General features: G+C 46.5%; 1 protein-coding gene across 1 annotated transcript in view; it reads right to left on the bottom strand.

Annotated features, from left to right (window-relative positions):
- fut8b (fucosyltransferase 8b (alpha (1,6) fucosyltransferase)) overlaps nucleotides 1-24,119 on the bottom strand; it is a 117,925-nt gene that overhangs the window by 54,670 nt on the left and 39,136 nt on the right. The window contains exon 2 of the mRNA XM_076037635.1: nucleotides 2,536-3,154. Within this exon, the coding sequence (XP_075893750.1) occupies nucleotides 2,536-2,738 (203 nt within the window). The 5' untranslated portion in view covers nucleotides 2,739-3,154. The remainder of the gene's footprint in view (nucleotides 1-2,535; nucleotides 3,155-24,119) is intronic.

Raw genomic sequence — 24,119 nt, 5'->3', positions numbered from 1 at the left:
AGGGAGAGTGAAAGACGCAGACACACACAGCTTACGCACCTGGAAAATGCTTTTATGACGTATTAGGAAAGGAGTTTGCACATTAACTAATTAGCAGAATGTTTTTTTGGAAAGAGGATTGCCAAACCAACCCAGACCTGGAAAACATTCAATGAAATGTTCTCGTCTCATTAATCGATTTCTGGAAAAGCACTTGAGTGTTTATTTGTTTTAGTTCTAAAACAAAAAATACCTTGAAATTTGAGCAACATTTTTTTGAGATGCAGGATCTAGTGGAATTAACACCTAGGTTGATGTTCCCCACAAAGAATATCCCGATGGGAGGGGAAAAAAAAAACTACTGCAGTTTGCAAGTGCAATTTATCCACTCATATCAGGAGCAAAGTTGGCCGCCCAGTTTTTCACTTGTTTTTCGTCATATCTTCGTGCTGGATTCTACCAATTTTTTTTCACGTCAGAATGTAACCCAAGCAGGTCAAACCTGACGCTCCTGACTTGCAAAAATACAAGACCTGCAAGGTAGTTGTCATGCTAATGTTTGGATAAGCTCTTAATCTCTCCCTCGAGTCAAGTACAGGGACATTTGAGCATTTTTGCTCCATGGATATCCTGCCTACCTTTCATTCAGCAATATCAATGCTCATTGTTGGATTTCGGGGGGCCTTTTTGAAAGGGAATAAACCTGATTAGCCGCATGTATTCAGGTAAAGGTTTAATATTTGCATAAGAGCGGCTGGATGTCTTGCCGCCCCCTCCCTTTCCAGACCATGCTGGTTTATCCCTAGGCAAATGGAGTCATCCGCCGGGGCCAATGATGGAGCGACTGTGGTTTGTGGTGAACCGCTATGCAGGGTTCTGGTTCCTCCGTTTAATCCACAGCAATGGAAAAACCAAGAGGAGCAATCCCTTTAATGCATTTGCCGCTGATGCCAAAGTTGATGCAATTTGCTACCTTATTCTTTCAGTCACTGATTCATTTCTACAACAGAGCAAAAAATAGAGACACCAGGGCCCAAATGCCCACAGTGTTTTTTAACATACCTGGCAATAAAATTTGATTGTGATTGTAATGACAGCAAGCAGAGGTAGGCCAGCATTTGGATGAGGTGTTTCAGTAAATAGCTCACTAACTTCCGATGGCAGTGGACCAGGTAATCATATGCGGGTTGTTTTTGTTTTTTGAATATAGGTTTGATTCCATGGAAATGCTTGACTCACTACTTTATGTTATATGACGTGGAGGCTCGTCTCCTCAGGCTGTAACTTCTGCAAGTCTTTTCCATCTCGGCCCAAAAGTTCCATCCTCCTGCATCCCAGCAGCGCCTGAATAGCCGAGTAGCCTTTACTTTGTTTCAGCCATTTGAACAGGGGACAAAAGCCGAAGCGGGAAAACGCGCTGACCACTGCCTCTCTTGCTTCCATGCTGCTTTCCATTGTTTGTTTTTTTTCAGCCACGCTGCCCGCAGTGAGGGTGAAAAGCCACGCGGCTTGCCAGCTGGCCATCAGGCCTGGGATTGTTTGGCCAGTGGGAGAAGAGCCGTATGCTGATTGTTAGTAAATCAATTTTAGCCGGAATGAGGCTTTAAATTGACTCGGGATCTGCTTGAGGTTTCTGCCTTGTCGAGGTGGGAAGCAGCGAAACACAAAGACTATGTTACTGTACTGAAGTAGATTTTTCAAGTATCTGTTCATTACTTTTAGTATTTCGTTTTCTGAAGACTTTTTCCTTTTACTGCCTATATTTGAACACAAATATCTGTACGTTCTACATTGGAAAAAAAATAAAAACATGCTATGTGTTTAAAAGTTACAAGTTCATTTGACTTAATATTATAGTTGCTGTTGCTTGAACTGGAGATATTTGAACGATGCTGGAGTGGATCATATCTAAGAGGGAGATTATGCTACTCGGCCTTTGGGGCCACTGATCAGTACATTTTCAGTACAGAGAAAAATCAAATGTAGAAAATAACATTGGTTATTGTTATTAAAAGTGCAAACATGCAATAATGGTAGGTCAAAGCTATCCAGTTAACTATTGCCAGTTACAGTTACAGTTGGTGGTGCTCCAATTAAAAAAAGAAAAAAAAAACAATATCAACAAATCATTGTTACTTTTTGCCTAAGCACATTCCAGAATCTTTAAGTTGAATCATTACTTTTACTTTTACCAGAGTGTTTTATTGTAGTTTTACTGAAAGGATGAGAATACTGTTGCCACCTCTGTTTACCTCCGTACCACACCCCTGTGCATCGGCTTGCACATGTGCCCGATTTCTCTTGTCAAGGTGGCGTCGGAGGATCGTGTGACTTCACCTTACCCAAGTTGAGTGGCGCTTAAACCACCTGTTCAAAATATGAATCATTTTTGCAATTTCTTCTTGTCCTCAGCGCTTGCTTAGGATGGACACAACTGACCACCAAGTACTTTTTAGACCTGCTCAACAGGTAAAGCGTCCAGAAGTAACTTTCCACGCTTTTCTGACGTGATATGCCGCCGATTTTAATAAAGCTGAACCGAACGGTCGTTGTTACCTGAGCGACTCGGCCATGCGCCGCAGGTCTTCATTCTGCTGTTTTAGCCTCTCCAGCTTGGCCAGGATCTTGGAGAGCTCCCGGCTGGAGCGCTCCGGGTGGTCGCTGTCTCTCACCAGGTGACCTCCGATGTAGAACAGGAGCGTGCCCCAGGCCAGCAGCACCAGGGTGATCCAACGCCATGAACCCGCCCAGGGCCGCATGGTTTAACCCGAGTCCGGCGACCCTCGCTGTGCCCGAACGCCCGCAGGACCCCCCCCCACCCCGAACGTGCACACACACGCACGCACACACGCTCTGCGGACCCGTCACCACACTTGCCGCAGCGCCAACGCCGGCACTGGCATTTTTCTGTCAAGGATGCCGTTTGGTGAGCGAGGGCGAGATCCGTCTTGCTTGGTGGCGGCGGAGGGCGTGCGAGGCAGGGCGGTGGATGTTCCTCCAGAGATCAGACAGCCTTCCCTCCGCGTGCTAAAGCATGGCGAGCGGGCTCAGAGGACCACGTCGGGGGACGGGGGGGTGCAGTCGGAAGGGTCCTACCATCCGCCCAGTTTCGTCATGATTGGCTTGCGGCTGTTTTCGTTCCTGCGCCAGTTGATCCGGTTAGTTTCGTTGGTTTCTGTAAAAACAAATCACAAAAAAAGGAGGGTCATTTATAAACACATTCAGCTCTATGTGGTAGTTGGATATCCTGTTATTGAAGAAGCCCCGAGGCCGCCCCTTCCTACCCCTGGCCTCCGCCCCCTCTCGCTACTGTAAGCCACCCACACATTCCTTCACCGCTCAAGGAAGTGAACTGGACTCGTTAACTGCACACAATTCTGTGGGTCACTCAAAAAAGGATCGCTCCAAAACATCTGGCAGCCAACGAGTTAAGAATGTGGTGCCAGTAAAATCAGACATTAACAGGACTGGTATTGATACTAGTTATCTCAACCACTCCAACACCAAATATCCACCAATATGTGATAGCTTTGGCTTTTCTCAGTCAAGACAAGGTCTCTTTCGCTCACTATGCCTGGAAGGTGCCACAGACGTGTACAGTATTTCACAGTTCCATCCAATACATCAATAATAATCAATACACAGCCAATACAATCAGTATCAATTCCGAGTCATATTATGTCAGTCAACTTGTGAAGTTAGTAATTGCTGGTTTCCACTGTGTACAAAGCAATGCGCTATTTTGTTCTCCCGTTGCTTTTCGTTGTAATTATTCCGCTGGCTGTTTCCCTGCGATTAATTTGCCGTCATTCTGAACGGAAGCATAGTTTCATGTGAGCAGCGTTTCAGAACAAGAGGGCAATGCTGCGCAGCATTAAAGCAATTATTAGTAGCAATTTGGAGACAGGAGGCGGGTGGAGCCGCTTGTCATATTCAAACTCATTCTCTAGAATCTTTTGCAATGGTTTTGCTATAATGAAGAAAAAATAATTGGCTCAAGTGTCATGTTTGTAAAATTCAACAGTGCAATCTGGGTTACTCGGGGCGTATCGGTTGATTGCATTCATATTAAAAAAGAAGAAAAAAAAAAGATCAATACTTTTAAGTGCAGCACTCCATAAACAAATAAACGGTCAACAATTCATGGACATTAAATCTTTTCTTCCCAGGGACACGTGCAAGGCGCTCAACCCCAACTGTCACATCCCATCCGGCAGCTACCTTGGAAACGTGCACAAGGTTGTGCAAAAGCTGAAATGGAGAAGCGATGGGCAAACATGAGGGGTATCGACGGCTACGCCTGCGAGCAATTCGGACCAAGTGGGTTCAGTTTCAAGACACTGTGAGACCGCTGACCAAGCATCGATCGTGAAGGTGTGAGCGCAACAGGGCGTCCAAGATGAAGGCATCGACGCAGCGAGGCGCCAAACGTGCTGTGGAGCATGTGGACCCGCGCGATAAGCAGAAGCCATACGGTATCGCCATCTATAGAATTATTGACTCTTTTTTCCCCCCTCGTCGTTACGTCTTCTGGTTGGATGGATGGAGGATAACAGCGCAAACAGCCCTGGAAGCAGCTGCACCTGCTGCCTGAGCAGCGAGGGCCGGCAATATTGTCAAATTAGTCCTTTGCTCATTATTTTTTATCTTGCACAAAGGTGGCCACTCTCTTGCATGCTGGTGTTGTTTTTTTTTTTCTTCTGGCAAACAGACGCAGTTCTCGGTTGAATCTGCTCAGAGTTGTAACGCTGATAACATGGTGGCCATTAGGGATGGTCGATATATCGGCGTTTGCGATATATCATCTAAAAATTCACCGCGGTAAAAATATGTCATCTCGCGGTAATAACGATAAACTCCTGTTGATGACGTCATTACGTGCGCAACGCACTTGCAGCTCATGCGTAGTATAATAACAAGCACGGGGCTGATAGCGCACCCACCGTGCTCGAGAATCGATCGTGGATCGAGTGCAAAGTGAAAATAGACACCACGAAAACGACATCCTGTTTTACTTTTTATTTATTTTCTTTTGGCTCGGCGGATCGGGATGTTGAGGGAGGAAACGCGAAAAATGTTAGCGAACTTCGAGTCAATCTCAGCATGGACCTTTTCAGGCTTTGTGTTCTAAAGTAACTCGAAGCAGACGTTCAACTCTGTTGTTTATCCACACCGTCTTTTCACGAGCGAACTTTCTTTCTGTTCTCTGTGGCGCTTGTTTTTAGCGAGCTACTGCTTCTTTAAACACGTCGAGCTTCAGGCGTTCCTTCTTCTCTTCCGCCTTCAGGGAATAAACTTGTGGCGCCACACCAGGCCGGGCATAGGTACTACATCGTTTTCAGTCGTTTAAAAACGGGATTTTAATTTAATTATTATTATTATCATTATTATTATTATTATTATTATTATTATTATTATTATTATTATTATTATTTATTTATTTATTTATTTTTATTTTTTTAAATACGGCTTCGTACAAACACGTTTTTTTCGAGTGCGATTTCGAAAATGTACGGTTTCAAAGAAATCCCAAAATATGGAGTTGAATTGTTTCATATTTTTTATCGTCATTTTATCGTTCTCGCAATAAATGCCAGAAATTATCGTGATAAATTTTTTAGTCCATATCGCCCATCCCTAGTGGCCATGCGCTAAAAGAGAAACACTCTTTGTTATGATAGTCAGTTCCGAAGCGCACTTCAACCAGTGTTTTTTGTTGAAAGTGCAGCGTCTTCTGAACTGGCACAAAAAAAAAATCCTTTGATCATGCCGTCTCATTGCATCCCCCACAAACAAATGGGTGTTTTGAACAGAAAAGCATTCATCACGTCGCACATGGTGACAAAACAGTCAGAAAAGCAGAGCACAGGGCAAACAGACTGACAGGGGATCAAGATTCGGCGCCCTGACTTCACCCCCCGTCTCAGCAACCTCCCGGATTGATCAGGGTGACGCCGCACTTTGCATTTACACACTGACTCGCTGTTGCTGAGCTGTCAAGGCAGGACAAGGACGCTGAGTTTCCACTGATCGGCCAGCTCGCGCACAAAACGCCCCGCAGTGGTCCTTAACGTTCATGCCACGCTACACAAACAGGGCCTGAACTCATCGTCCTTCACCTAATGGACAAACACACCATGATTTCACCTCCACATGTTGCACTTTTTTCACTGCACGTGCACCCCAAACAAACTGGCTCCATTTGCGTCCTCAGCAGTGAACCTTGACTGAGCAGCTGGAGGAACCAATGTGACTATTTTAAGAGAATGTCACGTAGCTAATTAAGTAAAAACAAAAATTGTCAAGACGCTGGTTTGACATTGCGCTGCCGCAGGCGTCGCCCCCGTTCTGCACAACGCAACAATTAATAAACGTCTGACGGCGTCTTTATCCTTCCAAAGTTCTCCCCAATGCCTTCTCAAGTGTCCCCGAGCCGCCCCGCTGGCCGCGGATGACGGGACGTGGTTCTGTCAAGGTGATGCGGTCGGGCAGGGGGAAGGGAAAAAAAAAAAAAAAAAAAAATCCCCCCAGATCATCACTTCCCTTCATCCCCAAGCCGGCGGCGGTGAGACGGAGATGGACGCGTGCCGGGTTTATGAAGGGCCCGTCGCTGTCAGGTCCCCGACAAAGACCTGCCACACAAGCGGAAGCGCCGCTTCCCGTGACGGGGATGAAGACTGGCAGGTGTGTGTTTGTGCGCGGGGACGCCACCTCCGAGCGAGCCGTCTCAACGTGTCGGGAGCGTCGCCAAATATCTGAGGATTGGCGTGATCCGTCATGGCAGCGCGGCGTGGCTTGACTGATGCGTCGCAGAGCCTCCCGGCGGCGGGTTCTCGCAAGACAATAGGAGGAAGACAGCTCCAACATCGGCAGCGTGGAAGTAGGTCAATGGTGGGCAAACCATTTTGACTGGTGGGGCCACAACGGGTTCTAGAATTTGACAGAGGGGCCGGACCAGGAGCAGATAGATGGAGTGTTTTGGTGAGCCGCCTCATGGGAGGAAAAAAAATATAACATGGGACATGTAGAAAACATGTGATTTAATGTCAGTTCACAATGAACAAAAGCGTTTTGAGAAAATATGCGTCTTTGAAGCCCCGCGGTATTGAGCTCTTTATTGAAATGACTCTTAAAAAACTGAACAATGGATGAAATACAGCTATTTCATTACTTACTTACTATCAATATAATTTCTTCAATACGAGTTTGCATATTGGCCCCTGGGCCGTAGTTTGCCCACGCCTGAAGTAGGTTAACAGGAGCTCATTGTGTTTATCGCAGCAACGATACGTGGGGCGGTAAACACAGTGCCGAGCTGTGTCGCCATAATGGGCGCAAAAACTGTTTGGAATATTGCAGCTGAGATCACTGGAACAATCTTTCCCCCACTTCATCCCTGTTGAACGACGCCGGGGCGATTGAAATCCGAGAAGCAATTCCTCGCCCTTCCCTCGCCAGTCCTGCTGCTGCGACTAACCCGAGCCGACACTGGGGGTGACTCCTCTTTATTCATACAGTGCGGGGATGTGCTGAGCTGTGTTTTATTATGGAAAATAAGCGAGGCTTTGAGGATGCACACCAGCTAATTCAGAATTGGGAGGAGGGATTTTACCAGGAGGGGAGGGAAAAAACAGAAATCCTCGTTGTGTTCGAGGAGCCGTAATGAGGTTTGTGTTCAGCGGAGCAAAACTGATCAATCACCAACACTGTTGGACTTGCCAGTCGACTGAAGCCAAATTTTAAATGTGATTTTTTTTTCTTCTTCATTTTTATCTAAAAATACAGCTTTTTATCTATTTGCGCTGCTTAAAGAGAAAAGTCAAGCAGCAGTTGGTTAAACATCACTAATAGAAAAGGGTATTTAAAAAATAACTCTGGGTTAATTAAGTTCACGTGGCAATAGCTAGCCTGTGATTTTTAATTTTAGGTCAAACAGGTTTTTTTTTTTAGAAAGGATAGAAAGAAATTCAATGTCACGACAGCAGGACCATTTAAAGTCTGAATTAAGGGTTAAAGACTTGATGGGAAGATGGAAAGCTGAGTAGAGGCAAAAAAAAAGAAGAAGATTCTATTACCCTCACCGAGGGAATTGCATATTTTTTTCTCTTCAAACAGCCAGCAATGTGTAATTAAAAAAAGAAGACATTTACTGTTTTGTATGCTTTTTCAAGAGCAGTGCCAGCATTTCAATTATTTAGCCTCCAAAACAACCCACTGTAAAAGTACAACTTGCTTTGGATCAACATGAGATAAAAGAGCTTGCGTTGATACAAAATGAATAAGGTACTTGAAAGATTTTTGTGAATACATCGACAAAAGAACAGCAAAATGGCAACAGCCACTGCCGTGAAAGTAAATGCTATTAATAAATAATAAATGCAATTAGGTGTTTCATACAATTTAGGCGATCAACAAAGGGAACTTAACCCTTATGTATGACGCATGCATGACTCCGTGTGCGGGGTCTAAATTCAAAAATCAACTTGAGTTTATTTCGGCTCCTTTCATGCGGGTGACTGAGATTATCTTCCACTTTCATGCTTGACAATTCGCACTTAAAAACTTCACGGTTGCCGTGTAAAACTGCTGAATCGCCCTCTTTTTCCCCCCCATCCCTTGGCCTCAGATTGCACAGCTAACATCATCTTACAAGGTCAAAACAAAAGCTGTCAGCGTGACCAGATAAAAGACGGAGTGCATTAAAAAACACATCCATCACAAAGAGGAAAGAAGGGGGGGGGGGGGGACAATAGCAGGTTTCTAATTGCTTGAAGTGACAGTGGTGTCGGCTGACCTCGCACTTGTGGTTAAATTATGAAAACGCCGTCAGGGGACCAGGGGAGGGGGCCCCGAACAGCAGAGAGCACAAATTCACCTGCCGGCCGGTAGCATAGCGCAAACAGTTTCTGGGGGTGGGCGACGGGCAGGGAAGGGTAAGGTGAGGTAACGGAGCGGCGGGCTGAAGCGGCGGGCTGAAGCGGCGGGCTGAAGCGGCGGGATGAAGCGGCGCACTCTCGCTCAAATTGCTGTTTAATTAAAGCTATTAGAAGAGTGAATGGGAACGGCGCCTTTTTGATGATGAATCCGCGCCTCGCCCCGTCGGCCGCAGCTCGACAAAGCTGGGGGGCGAGGGGGGGGCAGCTTCATGTGCCCTCTTTCAATAATTTCAGATTATTAGACATCTGTTGAGTGTCGCGTCAGCAGACTGTGGCCAGATGAAAGAGAAAACCATACCCTGCTCGGATCCCGTCCCGCTGATGTCGCTCTGGCGGCGTGATATCGCTCACGCAGATTAAAAAGAATAGAAATAAAAAAACTAAAACAAATGAAAAAAAAAAAAAATGCACAAGTGCTGAGGCCTGAAGAGTTCCATGCTGCTGCCAACCTCTCACGTCCCGTCTTCCCTGTTGCCCGGAACCACGGGGCCCACATAAATAATGTAAATGATCGTAATGCTGCCTTGAATAAATAAAAATAAATAAAAATAAATAAAAGGGATCCAGTGGGGAGGGGTGGGAGCGTTTAAGGTGGGAGAGGTTGGTCAAGCACGGCCTAGTGGTAGCCTGTCTCTAAGCTGAGGGGTTTCAGATTCGAGCCCCAGCCAGCTCAGGGAGGGCGTCCGATGGCCTTTGCGAAACTAAACATGCAAGCCAATTTGCTAGCGGGAGCGGGCAAAAAGCAGGTTTATAGTTTATAGTTTATTTTATCTGATATGGACATCGCATCGACCCTGTTGCAGTGGACGGATCAGATGCTTTGCTTTAGTGTTTTTAGCAGATGGGAACAAGGGTTTTGCTTCTAGTTAGCTGCCATCTTAAGGCGCCATTTTTTTTGAGGAAACCTGCCCGCAGGACTCGCCGATTAATAGATTTTTTTAATCGAAATCGGAATTGTAGTCAAGACGACGTTAAAAAAAGGAAAATCGTAAAATCGTTTTTTCCTCTCGCATGCTACTGGGCTGTGCGCCACCACTCCCCCGCTGTACAGTATGCCTGAGGTACGTAGCACGACAGACTTATTTCAACACCTCGCAAACAGCACAAGTTAAGTGTCCATATTTTTACCCGTTTTTTTCACCTAGCACCTTTCCCCCTCTGTGTGCTCGTCCCTTGCGTAAATCGTAAACACGAATTGACAATTATGCCACTCTGTGTTGCCTTTTGGATACGAGGCCCTCCAACCAGCGGGCAAGTGGAACGAAAAGGTTGGTCCGCGTGCCTCTCTTTGCCCACTCCGCTCCTCAACCTTGCAGAACGAACGGCATCACCCGGCTAACGGTACACTTCACCTTGCCGCCGGCCGGTCAAGTGGGTCCCGCCGCGATTCGTCCCAGGGCGGACCGCCTCCCTCTCAGCCCCGAGAGGGTCAGCAAACGATGACCCGCTCCCGTTCCTGACGGTTAATCTTTAATGTGACTCAGACTCGCAGCAGAGGTCATCCATCAGAATGCTCCAGTCTCTGGGCAGTAAGTGCCACCGTTGCGTTCCACTGCTAAATTATACATGCGAGGCTGGCGGAGGACGGTCTCTGTTACAAACCGCGCCAAGACGGCCGCTGGTACAAGGTGGGCGAGAGGGGGAGGGGGGTGTTGGGAGTGTGGCAGTGAGGGTATGATGAGAACAATGAAATTGGCACTTTGCAGAAATGTATAAAGAGGGCTGCATAGAAAGTCTGGAGAGAGAGTATAAAGGTGTGAGGAGGCAGAATGCGGCACGGGGGAACGCTGTTTGAAATTCCCAGCAGTTTGTTTAGATGAGTTTGGTTTGAAATTTACATTTCATCATCGAGGTGAAGGGGTTGATTGGTGAGTACTGAAAGGAGGGGACCATCCCATTCCACTTGGTTTTTGGTGCCACTTTCTCATTTCAGCAAGTTGTTCTTGCGAAACTATCTTCTTCACAGTCAGGGAGTTCCATTTCCCCCTCAAAAGACGCAGGTTGGGCCTTTAAAAGGAGTTTTTGATTGTTTTCACAGCTCCTCCGGAGGTTTAGTTCTGTGCCTCTATTCCACTTTTGGAGACATTTATTTTGCTAGCAAAAATTTTCTCAACTTCTTTTTTTTTTCCCACCTTGGATTTGTAATTGCAAAATTGTAACGTCGCGATGCAGCCAGGCCACTGAGAATCCCCCCCAAAAAACTGAAAGAAATCTAAAATCTTACACATCCGCGTTGTCAAGCCCCTGTCCAAAAAAGTTTTTACAATCGGTATTGGCAATCGATTACCAATCAGCAACGCATTGTGGCAAAACCATGGAGTGACAGCAACAAGCTAAGCTCAAAAGTCGCATAAGAGGAGTGCAGAGGAGAATTAAAAAAGCAAGCCTTGCTGCTGCTGCTGTGTAGTCCTGTGTTGATGCTGCAGTGGAGGCTGCTTCGAATAACTGGATCCATGGACAAGTGACGAAGAGAGAGCGGCGCCGAGGGATTTTCACCACGGAAAGGATGTTGCCATTTAACTCCTGACTAGCTTGTGCAGGAGTTTAATCAAACACGCCATTAGTGCGTTTCCATGAAACCTTCTAACGCGCATTAAGAATATCGCATTTGAAAATTCAGGGGAATGGCACGATTCGAAACGACGTCCTCCAATTTCCATTGACGTCAGGACGCTTGTGGTGGTTTGGGTGTTTTTTTTTTTTGTTTTTTTTTTCTCGAAACAGAGCTGATGCTCAAAATGTTGAAAGTGGGAACAGGTGTGCTTAATTAACTCACTCGCAGCAAATATTCAGCTCATGTGACGAGAGCGGCGTTCTTCACGGATACACTAGAGCTACAGTCATAATTACCACTTGGCCTTTTGACAGTAATTCCTGAAATCCTCTCTCTATCCTTCTGCTGGTTTCATTTAGCTCTGCTGCTTCAGGGAGCCACCTAGCATCCTATGACCTAACTGCACTTCAGATGGGTCACTGTCGGAAGTCTTTTGTTTTACGTGGCAACGAAATGAAGCCCCGAACTGATTCTTGAAAAATCAGATTTTTTTTCACAAATCCGAGTTTTAAAGAAATAAGATTGCTTGTCTTTGAACTTACTCCAATCAAATACGATCACATGATCAGAACGCCTCTTTTGAAAGTCAGCAGCTACAGGAAAGCGCCAACCCCAACGTTTCACAGCGTCTCCCTTGTGTTCTGCCATTTGCAACAGAAACGCGATTAAATTTTGAGTGAGACTCAAAAGATTTTCTTCCCTTTTTTTTATTTCATTAATATGAATATCAGCAAGCGTGTGAGTCATTCAGCAGCAGAGTGTGCTAGCTCTCGGGGCACATCTTTTCTGGCTTCTCTCTTGGCTCATCGCCGACGTGCAGAAACACCCCAAAGGGGCTTTTTGAGGGTGTGCATCCGGCATTCCTTACGCATGCGTGTGACTGCGCCCGTCACTGGGCGTGTGGGCATGTTTGCGTGTGTGTGTGTGTCTGTGCGCAATACGGGCTGTCCCAGCTCCGTCTGCCCCGCTGTGCACACACACATACACACACACTGGAGAATGGTAAATATTTCATGAGCTGTTGTTTACTTCACAGCATTTCTCCACTGAATGTGGAGTCCATTAACTTAGGCTAAATGGCAGAGAGAGAACTCGGCGCAGAAACGAAAAAGCAGAGCGGAAGTGTGTGTGTGTGTGTGTGTGCGTGTGTGCGTGTGTGCGTGTGTGTGTATGGGGGGTGGGGATAGGCAGCAACCCCGGAAGCTTAAAGGGCAGTGTGCCTAAAGAATAACTGCATTTGGTGGGAATACGGATGCGGTGCAGCAGGGTCGTGTCCTTATAGAGCTGGGTAGGGGTTTGACACACTCAGCATTTCCCATATGCTAATATATCTGTCGCAGGCTGGCACTATATGAACACTGTCTGCCATATGTCTACTATTTTTCTCCTCCTAAAGCAGCATGCCCTCTGTCACTTCATTACTCTATCAAATACATGTTTTGCAATTAGCTTGTTTCATTCGCGGCCGATGAAACAGATTTTAACCCCTCCTTAGTTTAAGTCAGAGACTACAAGGTTTTGTTTTCCACAATATATGATACAAATGTACACATAGATTTTCGACAAAGGAAAAAAATGACGCCTGACTTTTAACTCCTAATGGGATCCGTACATGAATAGCATGATTTTAGTGGATGGCACCCTTTGTATCTTTAATCACGACAAGTTCAAATTTGGCAAGAAAAGTTTAGGCTTATTATCAACCTAAAAATAAAAAGCCCAAGTTCTCGCCAAAAGCTGGACATTATACTGAATGAAATGGAAATAAAGAACTTAATTTAAAAAGAATGACCGAGAAATTATCAAGATTAATGCTGGTCAAGTTCATTTTTCTTTACTTTCTTTCCGAGGATAATTAGTGCCCATGCAAAAGCTCATTAATTTGTCAATATTGCACATTTGCATAAACAGAGTTTGAAAGATACAATTTTGTTGAAATGTTTACTCAACTGCAACCGCGCAACCCCTGAGTCGGCTGCAGCTTGGCATGTGGCATTAGATGGCAAGCACGAGGCCTCTCCTTCAGGGATATCTCTGTGGAGAATTTGCTGACAGCAGGGGCACACATGCAACTAGCGGTGAAACAACAAGCGGCGATTAATCCTCCGTTTTAATCCCTCGCAGTGTTCAAACACAAGACTTAAAGGTCAAGTGTGTAATTTTTGGAGATTTTTAAGAAGAAACAGCAACGCCAAGTGGTTACACTTTAGATTGCAGTGCTCTTTTACTGAAGTCCCCTTGGGGACTCTTTACAATCCCTCTCCCGAGCTTCCCAGGGAACTACGGTGCCCTGCGAGCACAAATTTGGATACCACCTCCGCCTTCTTCTTCTTATTTGAGGACACGAGCGTTCACCCCAAATGCAAACGTGCTGTCGGACTGGATTGTCCACACCAGGCTTCCTTTAAATATGGCGGTGCAAGATGTCAGTTAACCAGGCGCAAGACCCTTGCTCAATGAATATTCTTATATATCAATGAGAACCGTTCTAAGGGTAGGAAAACCAAATGACTTTTATTTATGTATTTTTGGGCCGTATGTTAAGTTTTTACCAATGTAAATTTAACCTGACCTTTAAACCAGGAGCCCCACCAGGCAACCAGTCCATGTCCTGATTGGCTATAAAGGAATGGGACGCGGCCAAATCACTGAGTCAGTAAAGGGCGACAGGGGTCAACTTCCGCGACTTCCACAAGCGCGTGTCGGAGGCTGCTGCCGCTGAGTGAAAAAGAGCAGAAGTCAATGTTGCGGAGGCGCGTGCACGGATCAGCAGACAGAATGCCAGCAACGGTGGAACTAAAAGCTCATTTCAAGAGCGCCGCTGCGGTGTACGTGGAGGGGCGGCAGTATAAGAAAATATGCCGTAAAAGCCTCTGAAAAGAGTGCATCGAGCATAAGCGTCAAAAAGAAAACAGGACGCTAAGAGGTCTGTGTTGCTTCTTTTTTTTTTTTTTTTTACGACTTGTATCCATTCACCCTTCCTGTGTGTTCTGCTTTTGTACCTCGCAAAGGGCCCTCATTTATCAAGCAAGCTCAGAAACTGTTGCAGGTTCAAACGTAGCTCAAGGGCAAGCTCGGGAGGGGGGAAGAGAGTGAAAGTCTATCTAAAATGTAACCACTTGATGACGCTGTTTCTTCTTCAAGACCTCCAAATTGAAAAGAAACTTTCAGCTGCTTAGCAACGCAATCATCATATGGACAGTACTCGATGCATATAGGCACGTGGAGCGGTGAGTCAGCAGCAGCTGTGTGGGGAAAAAAAAGCCTTGTAGATGTCAAGGGTCAGAAGTCATAGGGGGCAGACTGGTTGGAAATCCCATAAAGGCAGCAGGAACCCAAATAACCACTGCTGCGACCAAGCAATGCAGAATATATAGTCGCTTGTATGCATTGTCTCAGGGTTAGTGTCTCACCCTGAGACAAAAAAGGATCCCTGTTTGGAGGCATTCAGACAGAGCCCATCCTTAAATTGACCCTGTCCATGAGGACGATTTCAACCTCAAATCATTTACCAATGGCAGCCTGAAGGCAAAAACATTCTTTAAAACGCCGCGGTCAATAACCACACCTTAAACAACATCCTGTTTTTGAACTTCAACGTGTCTCTCTTGTCTAAACATTTCTCTTTTCATCTCTTCCTTGTCGAACAATCAAAGTCTTACTTCCAAAACCTTTTGCCGCTCGCGTCAGCGACAATGCTATTATTTGTGGACGGTGTGGACACGCGTACAAAGTGAAAGCAGCCCATTGCATTTCTTAAGTAAAGTGACAAAGAAAACAGTACATCTGAATGTCTAATATGATTACCTTTAAATCCCTGTGGCATTATCTGAATAACAACTGTGCTACTGCGATGTAGCATTTTCTCTGTCTTTGCCACACACAAAGCCTTGCCTAAAAGGAACCTTGTGCACACAAGGAGATGTGAGATTTTGCTCCCGAGTCTACAATCAGCGGCTATTATTGTGTTGTACGTTTGCTCGCCAAATGAGGGCCGGGAGCGTGGAGTAACGGCCGTCCAGGGGTGCCGGGATGCAAGGGAAAATGGGAGCCGCTAATAGATGGTAGTGTGGGTCTAAACTGACCCCACACGGAGGCGCTAACCTTCATTCAATGACATTAAAGAAAGCTTAATGGCTGTGTGAATACACAAGAGGAAAGTGGCAGCAATGGAGGGGGGTTGTGGGGAGGGGGTAATCGCTAGAAAATGAGCGGGCAGAGAGGTGCCGCAACTGGGACATTTTCTTTCTTTTTTTTTTTTTTAAAGGGAGGGTGGGTAGTAAGAAGCAAGCGCTGCAGTTACACTGCTGGATCTGGAGATTGTTATCGTGTGAGTGTGCCGCGATGCATAATTTGATATACCTGGATCCTAAGCTCCCATTACTATCAGATTAGGAAGCTCTGATCAGGATTTTAATGCTGATCACCATTAATGTTCTTGACGATTATGATAGTGATCAGCTGCTCATTTGAAGAATCTACGTTCTAATAGCCAGCATAAACAAGAGAGGTGCGGCAGCATACTGCTTGATTTACAGTTTGAGGGTGATTTCACCCTTCTCTTCTGTCAGGCATTTAAATATTGTCCGGGGAGTGGATAGTCACTAACTTGGAAATTCCTTTGGTTAAATTGTTAGAAACCAAAAGTGTTAGCATTAGCATTAAATAGCTCAACTCAATTGCTTCACTTACTTTTCCTTACCCTTCTCACAGAAGGACTCACAAATGGAAGCCTCTGTGAGCTAGACTGGGTTAATCATTGCTAAATGGAATAAACTAAGAGAAGCTAACGTAAACTAGATAAAGGTAATGACAGCTAAGTGGCACTAAAGAAAACAAGATATTTTTTTTAATGTTTTTTTTTCTGGGTAAACTAAACCTTACTCAAGCTGAACTGAACTGAAAGAGTCTAATGCTAACAAAATGAACGTGAGCTAACTACCTGAGCTAGCGCAAAGAACTTGAGGTATTTAGGGCACAAAAAACGCCAACAGGAGATGCAGGGAATTTGCTATTTCTTAAAACCAAAACAATTCTGCATGATCTGGCTGTGGTCTACAACAAGAGTTAATGGGCATCCTGAAGTTAACATTGCACATGATCAGATGGGCAGAGCAATAGCTGTGTGACGAGAAACACATGCTCAGCTGTTAAAACCTGAGTAACATAACAAATCAAGAACAAAGTACAAGAGAGTGTGTGTGTGTGTGTGTGTGTGTGTGTGTGTGTGTGTGTGTGTGTGAATGGAATTGAGCTACAGGGAAGTTGAAGTTGTAACCAGCAAGAAATATTGCAGAGAATTCCAACCGCATTGGCAGTATTGGTCGGGACTGACTCGAGCACGGTGGCGCAGCGGTCGCCCGAGTAATAAGTTACCTCTCCGGCGCTATAAATAACGCAGCCACCCTTGAACGCCGTGATACCTCGCTCATCATCTGTGACACAATTTATGGTCGGCGGTCAACACCCATTAGACCCTGAGGGCTCGGGCCAACACAGCCCCCTCTTCAGTCAAGGCGCCCTTTCGCGAGGCTCCAATGATACGGTGACAACGGGGCGGAGGGTAAAAATATGAAAAGCAGAGCTGGAAAGACCTGGAGGAACGCAAGACAAACAGCGAGCCAGGGTGAATAAGGGTAAACAAGAGAGTGATGCCCAGAGAGCAGGAGCAGCCAGAAACAAAGAGCAGGGAGACAGAGGGGAGGGAAAAATAAACACGGTGCGAGGGGGAGGAGGAAGAAGGGAAGGAAAGCACCCGGAGAGGTGGTAATCGCGAGAAAGATGGCGGCGGTAGGACACACGAGGGGGGGGGAGTGTTCCCCCGAGGGGACCCTGACTAACACAGAAAGGGGCTTCTAAAAACAGCAGCGAGACGCGTCCCTCACTGATTCACCGCTCTCTGCTCTATTACCTCCATTCTCTTCCCCTCAACCTTAAAGCTCTTTCCGCTCGGTGACCTCGAAACCTCCGCATCGGCGCCACGACGGCCCCCGTCAGCGGAGTGACATTTTCAATCCGATTCCATTCCAATTTCAATTCAGACGCGTTTCCCGATGTCGACCGGATTTTTCCTAGTAAAGCGTCACGCTCTGGGATGACTCGAGTCGTCTGGCGAAAGAAATCAAATGTTGCGAGGCAGAAGTCGACACGTTCTAAAGTCAAGCAGCGCACAGTAGATCCTTTTCTGGCTTTTTTTTCTTTCTTTTTTTCTTTCAGTATTTCCAAGGCTAACAGTGAGAGCTTGTTTACGACGTGCGCTCCATTGCGGTTTCTCCATCCGCATGCGTGCAATGCCCAATACCTGGGCATTCTTCTTCTAATATCTGTGAAGGTTCTCAGTCATCCAGGTCATCTTAAGGTAGAAGGGTTGAGTTGGGGCAACTGGACTTGTTCTGTGATCTTCACAAAACAAGTCCAGTTTCCCCAACTCAACCCTTCTACCTATTCTTATAATACTGAGTAGATCATTACCTTGAAGTGATGCATGGCCCGGCTGTAGGACTGTATTTACCGGCCACTTCCTTCCACCTATGTAATGTATAAATACACACACACACAGCACAAAACCATTTTCCTACTGTCCCAGTCATGAGTCAATGGATTGGAAAATGTTGTTTTTTTTTTTGTTTTTTTTTCAAAACTTCGATATCCGGCCTTTCTGACACCAACAAAGTTTTCCCCCGACGCGCAGCACTTTCCTACAAAGTCCAAAGTTCAGAGCGAAGTGGATGTAAAATGAAATTAAATCTATAAAATGGCCTCAAGCTGCACACCATAGTCTGTCCGTGCCGGTGATGTGATGGACTGGTGCGCACGGCGTGACAAAACGTTAAAGGGAGCCTGAAAATGAATAATTGACAGGTTGTGATTGCCGCTACTATACTGTCCCCTCATGACTGGATTTCCTCCTCGTTCTGTACTTCCTGCACCTCACTTGGGTTAAGCTCTCTCGGTCGGGTTTTTCCACTCAACCCCCTTTCTATAGGTTCAGATTTCTTGTGAAAATGTTAAAAGAGCACTGCTTCCATCTAATCAGAAGGAATTCCATTTTGAAATCAAACAGCGTCTGGAAAAGTTTGGACAAAGCTCAGATGAAAAATCGACAATTTGATTTTTCACACCTCAGCGCACAACAGTTTTCCCTCTCCGCCCCGCCCCCTTCCTGTCACTTCACTTTTAGGAGAACCCCGGCGTCTTCACTGTCCCCGAAGCCGCCACAGCAGCAGCCAGCCTGCGTCACGAACACAAGCCACATTAACATAACTTCTCATTCCCGTCAGGTTGCATTTTCTGCTTGGGGCCTGTACGTGCTTGTTTCACGCGACGTCTCTGTCTCTTCCATTTCCGACTCCTACGTCAGGTGCCGTGCGTCTGCTTGGCCTCATCAGCTTCCACTCGGTTACTCATTCCAGTCTCATGCGGCCTGCTCGTCTCTTTTATATTAAAGGTATGGATTCAGTTCCCATGCAGCGGTACAGGCTGCATGCCTTTTAAAGGTCCAGTGTGTAATATTTGGCTTGATTTGTGATAATATATAATATATAATATGGTGAAAGAACATACTGCCCATAAATACATTAATGAAAGTGTATAATCACAGTACGATCTAAGTAATTTGGTTTTCCCATCCTGAGAACAGTTCTTCTATACTGTACATATAAGAATATACGGGTTTTGCTCCCAGTTCGCTGCCATCTTGCACCCCCATATGTCGAAGGAGGCCGTTGTGGACAATCCAGTCCGCCTGACAGCGCATTTCGTAATTAGGGAGAAGACTTGTGTCGTCAAATAAACCAATGAAGAAGAAGGTGGACGAGGTATCCAGGTTTGGGGGTGCAGGCTACCGTAGCCAACTTGCAAGCTAAGGAGAGGGAGGGAGAGTGAAAGATGCTGAAATCGATGAAATTGATGGTGCTGTTTCTTTTTCAAAATCTCCAAATACTACACACTTAACCTTTAAGGCTAGCTTGACTTGAGCTCGACCGGTTCAACAAGAGCCCGGGTGGCAAAACTGTCATCCAGTTGGGAGGGGTTGTGCTTTCCCACGCGTCACGTGCTATACGTTTGGCCTCGACGTGCCGAGTTGTGCTATAAACATAGGCTGTTTCTGTAATTAAACCGACAATTCCAGACAACAGGGCAAACATTCCTGTGGCGGCTTTCATAACCAGATGCTTTTTCAGTGTCGCCACCCAGGAATGGCTTTAAACTCCTTGACTCTACGTTCCTCTAGAGGGTAATAAAAAAAGACTCATGGTGGAGGTGGGGGGTGGGGGGCACTCGTACCTCATGAAGATGAACCTCCCTACGAGCAATTAATGAAAAAAACACCGTCTTCCCTGACCCCTATTAAGAGAATGTGATCCGGTAACCACATCTCTCCTCTCCAAGCAGCCTGGCAACCTTGGTGCAACCTGTTGCTCAAATCCCATTAACTAAGGAGGGGTGGGAAAACGCAATATATACCACACGGCGGGGATGTGCTAACATAGGGTTGACGCAATCACGCTCACAAACAACAATCCTACTTTTAATGACCCTCGCAGACGCTTGGTGAAACAATGTCCCGTGTTCCTTTGAGGCAAGTTTTATTCCGGCACAGGGCATCACTTAAGCCTGGCTGAACTGACCTCGCCGTCACGGCCGAGTTTAAGGTGACGCGAACAAGGCACTTGGCAAGTTGCTGGTGGTCCGATTTGGTAGCAGCTGCAACCTTGATTCAATGACGCATTACTGCTTTTCGAGGCACAACCCCGTGAGTCGGGGTCGAGGAGTGGGAGGAGACTATGTCACCCCTCGCCGACGTCCCCAAGCGCACAATCAGATGGATTCAACGCAGACGGGAAGCAGCCTGTGAGGCTTGGAAGGGATCGTAAAGCTCATTCTGACGTATAGGAGTCCATCAATCATGGTCTGAAGGGAGGCGGTTTGTTGCTTGTGCAACCTCCGGGCTTTCGCCCCAACCCCTGCGCCGCCCCATTCTCCGGAGTGTGCGTCCTGCCACCGTGCACAGCTGTCACGCGTCTGGTTGGAAGCGGTGTGACTGACACTCATTGTGCGAGACCGACTTGTGCATTTTCTCCCCCGCAGGACTGCAAGCACCCAAACGAAGGACATTTCGCCCATTGATGGCATCTATTTATAAAAAGAGCTCTCTCTCCTCTGTTCAGTGAACGCTCCACTTGTTTCCGCCTGCGACGCCGACCTCTTTATAAAAGACGGTCCAATCCAAATGTACTCCTCGGTGCCATTAGCCGCCTGCCAGAAACACTCTGGAGTTTTGCAGGCCGACGGAAGAACGTGCCAGGCACGGATGCCGACATAAAGACATACAATAGGAGAAAACAAATTGTGCCTCCATGCTGCTGATGAGTGCTTGTACAAGTGTAGCAAAGACACGGCAGCCACAAGTCCTTTTAGCAGCATTTCTAGCAGAACCGCTTGCGTGCTGCACACAAGAGACCGTCAGGAACTTGACGCAGCTGCTCTGGTTTACAAGCTCCACGAAGGTGACGTGCAATGGCGACCCTCAGAGAAGGAAACAGTGAGCTGCTTGTGTCATATTTCAAACACCACATGCGCATAAGCTATGGGAAAGCGAGGAGTGCTTGTTGGTCAAATCCGTTCATGAAATGAGGGTATTTTGAGTCAAATTGGACACTCGGATGTTAAGACACAACCTGTGGTCAGGTCTTTGTCCATCGGATGGATTATTCCTTCCGTCTGTTGAACTTCAGGATGGTTATGTGGATTGATGAAATGATATGAGCCTCCAGAGACTCTCATCATCTCTGGGTGAAGTGTCCCCTCAAGTCCGAGAACTAGAACATACTTCAAGGTAGGCCAAAAACTCAGCAAGAAATGTCTTTTGATTAATCTGCTGCAGCTTCCAATTAGAAAATGAAAAAGAAAAAAAAAATATATATATATAGATATATAACTCTTTCCATGTCGAAATTATGCATGTGCACAGAGACACGGCAGAAGGAGGAGAGGAACTCCTGGGCTCCAAGGTTGGATCACAAACATGATCAATAATGCACTATTGTGTTTCAGCGCCGCAGCCAGCTCGGCTCAGCGGCAGTCGAGTGAACCCACTTCGCCGGGTGAGCCAGGGCCTGCGCTAAGTCAACAGTCCCAGTGAAAGATGGTTCCTCTTGGAGGCTGCGAGAAAAAAAAAAAAAAAGCAAGGAAAGGGAAGGGGGTGGGGTGGGAGGGGAGGGGAGGACGGGCTGGGAGGACGGGCTGATGGCCCGAGCAGATGAGAGCAAACGTGGGCGGACTTGGAAGGAGAACAAGGCGCAGTGGTGGTGGGGGGTTTGCCTGGCTGCCGCTCCTGCAGATGTTGTTTGTGAGGCTTTTGCGTGACGTCGTGCCCCGCTCGGGCTTCGTCGGGAGGACCGGGGTACCGCGGCCCTCGGCTAAAGCGGCGGCGCGCACTAAAATAATGATAATAAAGATGAAAACGCCAGCATCTCCTCCGCGCAGCGGCGGGAATACATAATTAATACGAGACGTCTTCTCCGACGTAAACAACTAAAATAGGGCTTTTCTTGTGCACACTCTCTCACTCTCTGTCTTCCCTCCCGGTGGCGTTCCACTGCCGGGACCCGCAGACGGAGCGCTGAGAAACTTCTTTCAGCGGCTCGTCTTTTCACGCGACCTGCCGACGAGACTTTGGAGAAGGCACAGTGTATTGGCGGCGGCAGCGAGGCAAACATTTATCACCCCGCTAAGTGCGCGAGTCCCTCGCTTTTTTACTTTTCCCCGACGACAAACGCGCCATTCCGAGTTACGGGCCGCTCTACTGGCTTGTAACGCAGATGGCTCGCGTGTCTCCCGCTGAATTATTTATCTGCTCATGTGCAACATAAACATGATAAAGCGATGCCCCCTGTCTGTCATGTTACACCGAGTGCTTGGACGAGCGTACAGTAGAAGCCTCATTGCTACCACTGCGTGATTTGTTGAAATTGTTTGATTTTACCAAGAAAAGTACAATTTGCGAGTTAAGATGATATTTAGTTAATAGCATTGTTTAAAGATCCAGAGTGTAACATTTTTTTTTTAAGGAAAATGGCAACGCAAGATGGTAGCTAACTAATAGCAAGACCCTTCCTCTATGTCTATTCTTACATATGTGATAACCATTCTAAGGGAAGGAAAACTACCGTGAGTTACTTTTGTTGTACTGCGAGTATACACTTTTCAAATGTATCAATGGGCAGTATGTTAAGCTTTTACCGATATAAAAAAGATACATTTCACACACTGGACCTTTAAATGAAATCACGATTTTAAGCGTTCAATTCAAATTGCCTTCATTATTAAAAATGTTTGTGCACAGCTGGTGAAAAATAACGAACTCATTTGTAACTTTTGCAAAATGAGATTTGATTTTGGGAAGATTAATTACAATTTGTTTATCCCCCCCACTTCCCTTTGATTTATGTTGACAAATAAGTTCATTCCACTAAGAATGAATCATTCCTGCATGCAGATGCAGCACTTTTGTTCAGCGTGTTCGAGCTTTTCTCGATATTCTGCCCGGCAGAAAATCAGCACTTGTGCACATTCTGAGCGTGTTTGCGGTGCATTTACAGCAACACAAATGCCGCAACAATTACACGGACACGCGTACGCGTCCATTCGCATCGCGAATCTTCTCGCGAAACACGCGACTGTGGTGCACTGTGCATTTGCAGATTCTCCAGATGACGTATGAATAAACAAAGACACTGGTGCAAAATAATCTTCCCATTTAAATGTGTGATGTTTACGAGCTGAAACCACAGCGGGTAAAGTCTTGCTTACTTTCCTGGACTGCGGGGTAATATTCGCGGGGTAGAAGGCATGAATCACTGCAAAACTCAAATGGACGAAAAATCTAAAAATCAATTTAAACACAGGGCGCTACCTTGGGTTACATAATCATGCAGGCAGTAATATCTTTAAAGTACACATAGATTTTAGCCGCTGCTCAGCTAATGTTCATCCTCTGAAAGGTCTGAACGAGCTGATTGCCGGATGGATCTTGAGTGCCTGAGTTTGGATCTGTCTGGTCTAGAAACCCCCCCCCCTTCACACACACACACACCCACACCCACACACACAGCGCCCTCAGTCTGTTGGCCCTCAGATCCTCCCAGACTGTCCACTGCTGCGCCCGTGTCTGTCCCTTCCTCCGAGTGAGCCGATGGCCGGCGGGAGGGAGGGAACCGCGCTTCCAGATCCCTAGCTTGGTAGCCCATCGTCGCCAACAGCCTCGCCATTACTGCCGCCTAACAAGCAGAGAGCGGAGGGGGCGGGGGCGGGGGCGGTGGCCGCTCTGTGCCTTAACGAACAAAGGGGACGAGCGCAGAGTGTAACTGTGGCGTCTGCAGAGGCAACCTGCCGAACCCTTAATGCTGCTTTCTCATTATGTGCCGTCTCCTTGGGGACTAGCAAAAAAATAATATTGGATATATATATATATATATATGTACACTTCATGCTGTGCTACAGGTCCTTTCAACTAGGCACTGTGGGAATCTGGAGGCTGACAGGAAAGAACATCACGTTCGCGGTCTGTCACATGCCAGCGCTTTGAATTATCTATCGTGCGCGCGCGCCTGTGTGCGAGGCCACGCAGGCGCGTAGTCTGTGCTCCC

Source organism: Nelusetta ayraudi, unplaced genomic scaffold (assembly GCF_046127955.1).
Source record: "Nelusetta ayraudi isolate G7.1 ecotype Tasmania unplaced genomic scaffold, CSIRO-AGI_Nayr_v1 ptg000052l, whole genome shotgun sequence".
NCBI lineage: Eukaryota > Metazoa > Chordata > Actinopteri > Tetraodontiformes > Monacanthidae > Nelusetta > Nelusetta ayraudi.
The sequence above is the reverse complement of the archived record's forward strand: the minus strand, read 5'-3'. Positions and strand labels throughout refer to the sequence as shown.